This window comes from Saccostrea cucullata, unplaced genomic scaffold, assembly GCF_032062105.1.
Source record: "Saccostrea cucullata isolate Sc308-1 unplaced genomic scaffold, CSIRO_AGI_Scuc_v1 ctg17247, whole genome shotgun sequence".
Lineage (NCBI taxonomy): Eukaryota > Metazoa > Mollusca > Bivalvia > Ostreida > Ostreidae > Saccostrea > Saccostrea cuccullata.
The window spans coordinates 1-10034 of NW_026940933.1; the positions used below are offsets into that span (position 1 = coordinate 1).

At 32.9% G+C, this 10034-nt stretch overlaps 1 protein-coding gene across 1 annotated transcript; it reads right to left on the reverse strand.

Moving 5' to 3' along the window:
• Positions 1-2145: 2145 nt before the first annotated feature.
• Positions 2146-9184, reverse strand: LOC134256683 (E3 ubiquitin-protein ligase RAD18-like; the record flags this gene model as incomplete). The annotated part of the gene is made up of 8 exons (XM_062739363.1): positions 2146-2218; positions 2468-2579; positions 2796-2895; positions 3529-3832; positions 5755-5824; positions 6161-6231; positions 8639-8700; positions 9103-9184. Coding segments are annotated over 8 exons (874 nt in total), but the record flags the coding sequence as incomplete, so codon positions are not given.
• Positions 9185-10034: the final 850 nt, after the last annotated feature.

Genomic DNA, 10034 nt, shown 5'->3' on the forward strand with positions numbered 1-10034 from the left:
TTTTCTTCCAGGGACCTTGAAGTTCCCCAAATGACCTTGGGTTAAGGTCATGACACACCCTTAGGTCATGGGCAATCTTTGTGTGGAGTAGTAGATTCTAATGTCCCTCTGTAAGAAAGATATGGACCGGACACGATTGCACAGACAGACGGACGGACAGACAGCTAGACAGACAGACGGACAAGGTGATTCCTATATACTCCCCCAAACTTCGTTTGCGGGGGGTATAATTACTCGCTTTTATTCTTAAAGTGCTGAAATTTATGTAAAATCTCTTGATCAACCGTCCATTCATGAATTATTAGTCTCGCGATTGGACATTGAAGAGCCAATTCGTGATATTAAGTACTCGCGAAAAATAAGGAATCTACAGTACAGTTAATGCCCTAATAAAACCTTGTGTAATTATTCCAAAGTTCTAAAAGCATTGTGACATCATAAATATGTATAATTATTTTAATGTTAAGGCCATGGTGTCCTAGTTTTAACTGCAGAGATGTGCCAAAAGAAGGTTGAAAATGGCTCATTTTGGAGGTCAAATTTAAAATTCATGTTGCAGGATAAACAAAACTATGTGGTAACTGCCTTGAAATATAAGAGATATTTGGGCTTGGCAAGCTTTGCCCTTTATCACGTTTTCTTACCCTCACCCAAATATCACTTATATTTCAAGGTAGTGACCAAGTATCATGTACTGTAAACCAATTATTATACGCGTCATTTTTTATTCGCGACTGACCGTTAGAGAACTAATCCGCGACGATTTATTTCTGCGAACAAGTGGTCACATTTTTTTATTTCCACGAGTATTTTTGAATCAAATTAAAATTTTATATCCGCCCATAAACTAGGTAAAATGGTAGCGTGAGGTCTGCTTATGCATTATTTAAGATATTCTGTGCATTGCGTCCATTTAAAATCTTATATTTCCATTTCTAATTATTTTCTCTGTGATAACTCTTTGAAAGTTAGGGGTACTTTATTTCTTGATAATTCTGCCGGAATGTAAATTAGGGAGGTCGATAGGTCGGGGGCTAAGGAGGCCTAATACGCATGCAATTCTCGTGCGCATCTGTCTCTGTGTCTGACGCTAAGGAAGCCAAATATGCATGTAAATCCCGTGCGGCTGCCTTTGTGTTTGACGTCGGTTGGCGAGGACTAATGAAATTGGCATGGAAGTCATCATGTGATTTAAATCTATTTATCTACATTTTTAAAGTCTAAATCTACAATTTTATTTCACAATGAAATGGAAATATAAGGAATCACTGTCTAGTTAGGAGGGTATGTCAGGGACATCAACAATAGTGGGAAACATGGGATAATTTAAGCATAACGGGCTTCGCCCGTTATGCAAATTATCCCATGTTTCCCACTATTGTTGATGCCCTGACATACCCTCCTAACTAGACAGTGATTCCTTAAATATCCGCCCCTAAAGTGCATGGGTAAAATGTTTACCATAAGTATACTTCATACGCATTTTCACAACGCTCAAACGAAAATCGGAAAAAAAATCTAGGAGATTAAAATTGATTTAAAACTCTCAATTGTAAAAGTGCCTCGTACTAATTGGGTAATCGACGCTTTCTAAAATCTACATAGCCAAGGGGCAATTATTATAAATGGTTTGGACAGAGCAGGACTGGGTCATAATTAGCCGTAATTAACCAGGCTATCTCTGACTCGTCTGTAACAATAAATGAACACAAGCTGAAATGATTATTGACATTTTAATCATTTTAAAACAAATAGTTTTAGATTAATTTTGCCTTTCGTTTTTATTTTTTCTGAACTGCTTCTTGTACATGTTGTACACTAACAGTAAAGTTTTTTCCGTGATTACTTGTTGAACCGTCGGGATCGGTATTGAAAAAAGGGCAAATGGTTCGCGACGATAAATATCCGCGAGCAGAGGTTACTCGCGGAACTCGCGGATATTTATCGCACGCGTATAATACTTGGTTTACAGTATTTATCATTGCATTAGGCATATTAATGACGACCTTATTTTTTCTAAAAATCACCTCTATATTTTGATTATTGCTATAGACAAATCACTGCTTTCTGTATAGCAATTCAAATTCAAAGTTCCTCTTTTGTCGTAAAAGTAATAAATATTTGTATTTCCTTATCTTGCCCAACCTGATCGAGGTTTTAATGAATCACATTCTGAATTATACAGCATCACAAAATCATGGTGTCTTCTGATCAAAGCCTAAAAAATAAGAGCAGAAAATTATTTTTACCAGAATAATTCTTTTTTGTAGAGTAGTAACACAGTCTTCTTGAACTTTCGAATGTAGATACAAATACTTGTATTTGCTATGCAAAATTACAGTGTAAATATTGTGCACAAGGGACGTGCCTTGTATATGTTATAGTTTTAATTTACAAAGTTCAGTGTGCGAGATCTTTCACCAATTTTTGAAGGCAGTTGCTGTTACTTTTTATAAACTCAACATACTTTTTTATCTCCTGCTGTAGAGAGTCCCACTTCCTTCATCTTTTTCTTGATGTCCCTCTCTGACATCAGATTGTACACTAACTTGGCCATTGGTTTCCTTTTTGGTGTTTGCCTACAGTCATACAATACAAAAAAATTTGATTAACTTGTCACTTAACATGTTTAAAATGGGGAAAAAAATCTATCAACCTTAAACTTAACAGTGTCAAAAAATGAAAAATTTAAAATAGCTCCTATTTTGCAAGGCTAAGTAATAAATCAAGGAGCAAACTAAAGGACGTACAAAACTATTAACACTTCCATTTTTATTTTTTTATGAAAAACATACTTCCTTAGTGCGGACTTTTTCTCCTCTCCTCCAAGACAAATGTCTAGATGGTCATTCATGGCAGATTCTTTTAAAGAAATTCCACAAACAGGGCAAGGAACTGAAATCAATGAAAAAAAATCAAATGCATGTATGACTGAAAATTGTGAAATCAGACTAGCCAATTAAATCAATGGTTCAAGGAAAAACTGAAATCTGACTAACCAATCAAATTGATAAACCAAGGGACAAAGTGAAATCAGTTTTGAAAATCTTATCAATTATCAAAAGTCAATACATAACTCTGCATTAATTCAGTCTGATTGAAAACTTGTCTGATATCATTTAATAAATTAAGCTTTGAAAAGAGATGACAGACTTCTACCATTTTTTTTTAATGTAATGGTTATTTTTAATATCAAGTGTGCATGCAGGGATAGCATGTTTTTTTTCTTCTTAAATTTAATATATTTTTATTTACCAATGGCAATGATAAAGTAAATAAGAATTTCATGTTCTGGAAGAAAATACCAGTATCCGATCCTTTACACATTAACATCACATTTCAAAAAATATGTATATCATGTACTTTACAGGCATGTAAATTTTAAATATCAGTGCAGGGGGGGGGATATTGAAAAAGTGGTAGTACTTCTTCTATATAAAAAAACTTGAAGCCAGTTTTAGCTACAGCTGTACCTTTAAAGCAAATTAACTCTGAGAAATGAATTTCAGAATTAACACTTCAACCTACCCATTTTTCTTGGTGAAGGTGAAAACATGCTTAAATTAGCTGGGCTCTTTGTCTCGGGAGTGGAGAGTCCCCCCGCCTCCTTTAGACCACAGAGTTGTGTACCAGCCTTGGCTTTAGGTGTACAAAATCCTTGATCCACCTCAGTGATGTTCTCCTTATTCTCATTAGATTTTGGATCCACCAAATCTTTTTCACTTTCCTCTCCATCTTCTGATATGAGGTCAATGACATCTCTGTCTTTTGAAGCAATATTATTTTTTGAAATTGGAAGGAAACTTTGAGTCTTTGTTTCTTGCAATGTTTTCTGTGGGAAAAATTTCATAATTCTTTTTCATTGCTATGTTCACAATTTTCTATTTCAAATAGTAATCGTTTAAATAATACTTGTAAATTGTTAAAAACAAAAAAGAACATTTGTTTTTTATTTTGTTATATTGTAGTAATTTAAAGATATACAGATGTGTGCAAAAAGTGAAGGTAATTTTATTTTTTCTCTATATATATTTCATTGAAAACAACATTTTTAAAAATCATTTGAAAAAAGTCAATTTTGTTTCCAATTTAATGATTTAATTATTTCAGTACTTAAACCAGAAAATATGTAGCTGTCTTTCTTTAAAAGATCACTTACATATTTAGTTTTTACTAAAAGATAGTTCATCAATTAACACAAGTTCTAAAATTCAAGATCATGTGACTTAAAAATTCATGTCACAGTTAAATTACAATATTTTTAAAATATCAATGCTGATCAGATAAAAACTATTGCTTTTATCAAGATAGTCAAGTACAACAATTTCTTGGATTATCAAGAAATTTGTGATAAAATTTGTAAAGAAATGTTGTCATACCAGTGATTTTACAAAATATTGTTTTCAATGAAATACCCTAAAATCTTGAAAATAAGCTGCAGCTTATTTTAAGTTTTGGTAAGAAAGTGGGGGCTTATTTTCAAGACCGGCTTATTTTCAAATTGCGGTTTATTATCAATGCAAAAAACTGGTAAGAGAAGAGAGCACTATCATGGTTTATTTTCAATACAATCATTAAATAGAGTGTAATCGAAAGAAAAAGAACTACTGGTTCTATCTAAAATTAAAAAGTCATGAATATAATAAAATAAAAAAATTACAATAATACTTTGTTCAGTATCTTGCGTGTAGAAAAATACTTTAAAAGTGGAAAGTTTGAGGAGGACGAATGACTTAAGCTCGTCAGTTTTCTCTCGTCTATTTTGTATTCATTGGCATTTCCCGGTGTACTTTCTTTAGGTCTAAAGGTGTAATCAATCGTGTACTTTATATTTTGAGAATGCCGATCCCGAAAAGTTAATTTCATTGTATACAGCATATAAATTTACATGAAACATAAACTTGTTTTTAAAAAGTAAAAATAATATATAACATATCCACTTGCAATTGAATCACTTGATAAATTAATCAAACAAACACAAATTTAAACAACTCAATTATACGGTACATTGAAATGTAATTACTACCAAGCTCTGCCGATCAGCAGGTTTCTTGCCTCGGGCAGTATTACCTGACAGTTAAATGCTTTACAAACATCCTTTTATCCATTTACTTATTTATAATTATAACAACTTTAAACACATCATTAGCTTGTACAGGTCTAGATGAGATAATTATTGTTCTGACAATTTCATGAAAAAAATTCACCATGTTTGCTGGTTCCGCGATGTAATTTTTTTAGCCAGCGTAACATGATTACTGGTAAAATAACTTAACTTTATAAACAACCCTTTATTATTAATTTTACATACGTTCATTAGTAGCCACAGACTACAGACTTCGTACTATGACATCATCACTCGTACTCGTTCGTACTTATTTTGCACAGTAAAAAAATCGTCAAAGTTTTCACTCGTCAAATTTTTAAGACGAGGAAATCATCAAACATTTAACATCTTTCCTAAATGGCATTGTCATGACCGGCTTTATTTCAAAACTGGCTTATTTTCGAGTAATTTTTAATGCAAGAAATAGGTGGCTTATTTTCAAGATTTTAGGGTATATAGAGAAAAAGTAAAAATTATCTTCACTTTTGGCACACATCTGTACATATACTGACCAAAGTACTGCCCCATGAAGTATTACAATAAATATATAACATAATACTAATACATGTATATACAATGTATTTCAATATTAATGAAATAAAATAAATCTTTGTTAACATGGTTAAGGCCTAAACTCAAATGGTTACCTTGTTCAAATTCCAGTGGCTACCACCCTTTTCAGTTGAATGTTTTGTTGTTATTTCAAGTAAATGGGATCTAAAAGAAATTTTAAAATTCATTTTTTAAAACAAACAGCAAATGATTCCCAGGGTAAATACTTCTAATGTTATGTTTTAATTAATACCACTGTTATACAGCGAGATTTGTTCTAATCTGACACCTTTGCAGCCTGTTTCACTGTGAATTCTAGCTGCCCTCTATTTTAAAAATTTACTCATTTATTTTTTATCTTTTTTACTGTTGTTTTATGAATGACATTTTGAATATAGCTTTTCCAAAATACTTATGTTTTAAAACACAAATAGTATGAAAATATAAGACACATCGCATGGATATAAAAGACAAAGCATTTATTTAATGACATATATTTACCTGATGGATTTAAATTGTAATATCACATCATCTATCAGCCTGTTGTTTCTTAAATTATTCTCACAAGCGCCCTTAAGATATATTGAAATAAAAATTAAAAATCATTTTCAGTTTATACATTTAATATGGAATTATGGATATATATTGTGATAAGACCCAAAATAAATTCACAAATTACACTTTTTACTTTACATGCACAAAATTGTCAAAAGAACAATGCAGTTCAATTACATGAAAGTTTCACAGTAGTAAGGATATGTATTTCGTAGTATACACATAATGTGTAAACCATTTTAGGTAGGCTGTCTTTCATAATGAATTCAGAAATTTAATTATTAGATGGAAAATTAAAAAAAACAAGAGGCCCACGGGCCTTATAGGTCACCTGAGCATTATGCAACAACTTTCCAGTTATTGAATTTGATTCATGTTTTAAGCCAGATGCTATATGGCATTCACAATTTTGAAAGAGGCACCATTGATACACTTAGCAGTTGCTTAGCTTGGTTACTGAGTACCCATACCCAGGGTAGGGGAACAATATTGCATTCCAACTAATCAGTAATATTCAGCAATAATTCAATAATCAGTAGTGCCCCTAACACTGTGACATAAACCCCTGACCCTAGGTCCAAACATTGCACAAATTTTAAAAAGGCACCCTTAAAATTGCCTATCAAAAAATAAATAAATGTTTTATAAATATAAATGAGCAGATTTCAAACAATTATTCATTTTCAGTATATAAGTAGAGCCTCCCCCCCCCCTGACCCTGGGGCCTTGAATTCACAATTCTGCAAGATTAGGGCCCTTGCTCATCATAACTATTTAGGTAGTTCATCTGTTTCATACCCAGAGACAGAGAAGAAAATTTTCAAAGATTTAATGTATTTTCACTATATAATCAATAGAGCCCCACCCTAACACCAGAGCCCCTTACCCTGGGGCCATAAAATTCATAATTTTAGAAGAGGCATTTTTGCTCATCATAACTATGTACTTAGTTGGTTTATTTAATACCTAGGAGCAGAGAAGAAGATTTTCAAAGAATTCATGAATTTTCACTATATAATCAATAGAGAGCCCCACCCTAACACCAGAACCCCTGACCCTGGGACCATAAAATTCACAATTTTGGTTGAGGCACTCTTGCTCATCATAACTATGCAATTAGTTAGTTTATTTAATACCTAAGAGCAGAGAAGAAGATTTTCAAAGAATTCATGCATTTTCACTATATAATCAATAGAGCCCCCCCCCCCCCAAACACCAGAACCCTTGACCCTGGGACCATAAAATTCACAATTTTGGTTGAGGCACTCTTGCTCATCATAACTATGCACTTAGTTAGTTTATTTGATACCTAGGAGCAGAGAAGAAGATTTTCAAAGAATTCATGTATTTTCACTATATAATCAATAGAGCCCCCCTCCCCCTTTAACACCAGAACCCTTGACCCTGGGGCTATAAAATTCACAATTTGGGTAAAAGCACTCTTGTTCATCATAACTATGCACTTAGTTTATTTAATACAAAGGGGCAGAGAAGAAGATTTTCAAAGAAATCATGTATTTTCACTATATAATCAATAGAGCCCCACCCTAACACCAGAACCCCTGACCCTGGGGCCATAAAATTCACAATTTTGGTAGAGGCACTCTTGCTCATCATAACTATGTACTTAGTTGGTTTATTTAATACCCAGGAGCAGAGAAGAAGATTTTCAAAGAAATAATGCATTTTCACTATATACTTATTTAGCCCCACCCTAGCACTAGAAACCCTGACCCCAGGGCCATGAATTTCACAGTTTTGGTAGAGGACTCAATGCTGATTACAATCATGCAAACAGTTTGACTGCTTGATGTCCAGGAGTAAAGAAGAAGATTTTTAAAGATTGCATTAATTTTAGTGGTTTTGGCCCCACCCCTCAGGCCCCAGGGGGGCAGGGATCATGAAATTCATAATTTTTGTTCCCCTTCACCCATAAATGCTTTGTGCCAAATTTGGTTGAAATTGGTTCAGTGGTTGCAGAGAAGAAGCTGAAAATGTTCAAATGTTAACACACGACGCACGACGGACGACGACGGACGAAAACGGATAGCAATAGGTCACCTGAGTTTACTCAGGTGACCTAAAAACAAAAATTTTTTTGTCTAATGGCTAAGGTATATCATTATTTTGGATAAAATAATGCGAGAAAAATAATCATTCATTAATACATGCCTATTCATGTAAGATAGTGAAATTCCACCTTATGGCCAAGATTCATGGTTTACGACTTGGCAAAGCCTCTTCCTAGATCGTGAATCTTGTCCCCTCAGTGGAATTTCACTATCCCACTTTTGTAGAAATGAATGATTCTATTATTCTCCTTAAGCCAAGGGAAACAACTGCTATGCTGACATATCCATTCATTGTAACACAATTTGACATACACAATTACACATATGCATGTATCAACAATATTGTACTTACACTATTACAGATCGGACACTTGTTTGTGTGAGATAAATGTTGTCTAATGCAGAAAGAACAGACTGTAAAAAGACAATAAATGGATAATAATCCATCAATTAGTCAGAATTTTGAGTATTTAATTCACAGTTTAATATATGCTCAAAATAATTACGATGTAGTAGTGCAGAAAAATTCCCATTCTTAAATAATTTAATATTATCGATGAAAGTTTTATTTCTGGAAATATGTTTTTGTGGAGTTTTGCTTCATAGGCAGAACTTTTCTCCATTGAGAAGTTTGTGGCTCATATTATTTTAATACTTGATCCCCCTCGGTATTTAAATGAGCCATCAAATTATCAACTGAGAAAAATGCAGAACTTTTCATTAAATATGTGCTTATAAACATCTGAGTTAAACTGATAAACATTGTTAAGTCTGGTTTTCTCGTCTTAAAATATTTCACTGTCTTATTATTCTTACATGTGTGTGAACACTCAGGCAGAATCATTGCAGTGTGTATAAAATCATAACAGATTGGACACCTCAGGAGGCTGTCTATCTCCTGCAAGAAAAATATGAATTTTAAGGTTATGATAACAACTAAGGACTTACACTGTATATGCCAACTAAATATATAACCAGGTCCAGCACAATACCCCGATAAAGGTATATAGTTTGATAAGGCTATAAAGCTTTATCAAGGCTATAAAGCTTTATCAAGGTATTTAAAATACCTTGATCAAGGTATTTTATGTAATGAAAATTCAAAAAAATTCTTCAAAAATTAAATACTGAAAGTAGAGTTCTGAGTTTTTGTCAGTGTGTCTACTCGTGCATGAAAAACACTCTGGTATCAAAAAGAAAGCATAAAATAACGTCTCCTCACACGACATGTTTTTCTACTGATTTCATTGTGTTTGTGTACTTTACATGCATGGGACCCATTGGGTGAATTTACTGACAACAACTCAGAACTCGACTTTCAATAATTAATTTTTAAAGAATTTTTTTGAATTTTCATTACATATAATACCTTGATCAAGGTATTTTAAATACCTTGATAAAGCTTTATAGCTTGATCAAGCTATATACCTTTATCGGTGTATTGTGCTGGACCTGATAACATAAAGCTAACTTAAATATAGAATAGAATAGAATTATTATTTATTACCAAATCAGGGTCCATTGGGCATAAACATATAACATATATAATAACATATAAACATAATAAAGTATTAGACAGAATACAACATATGGTGAAGAGCAATTCTTCTATATTAAGTATATACATATATGAGTCATTATCAAAAATCGCCAAAATTTCGGTCACAAGCTGATAAAAAAGTATATGAAGTAAAAACAAGAGTCCCAGAGGCCACAGCGCTCACCTGAGCACATCGGGCTTGAATTTA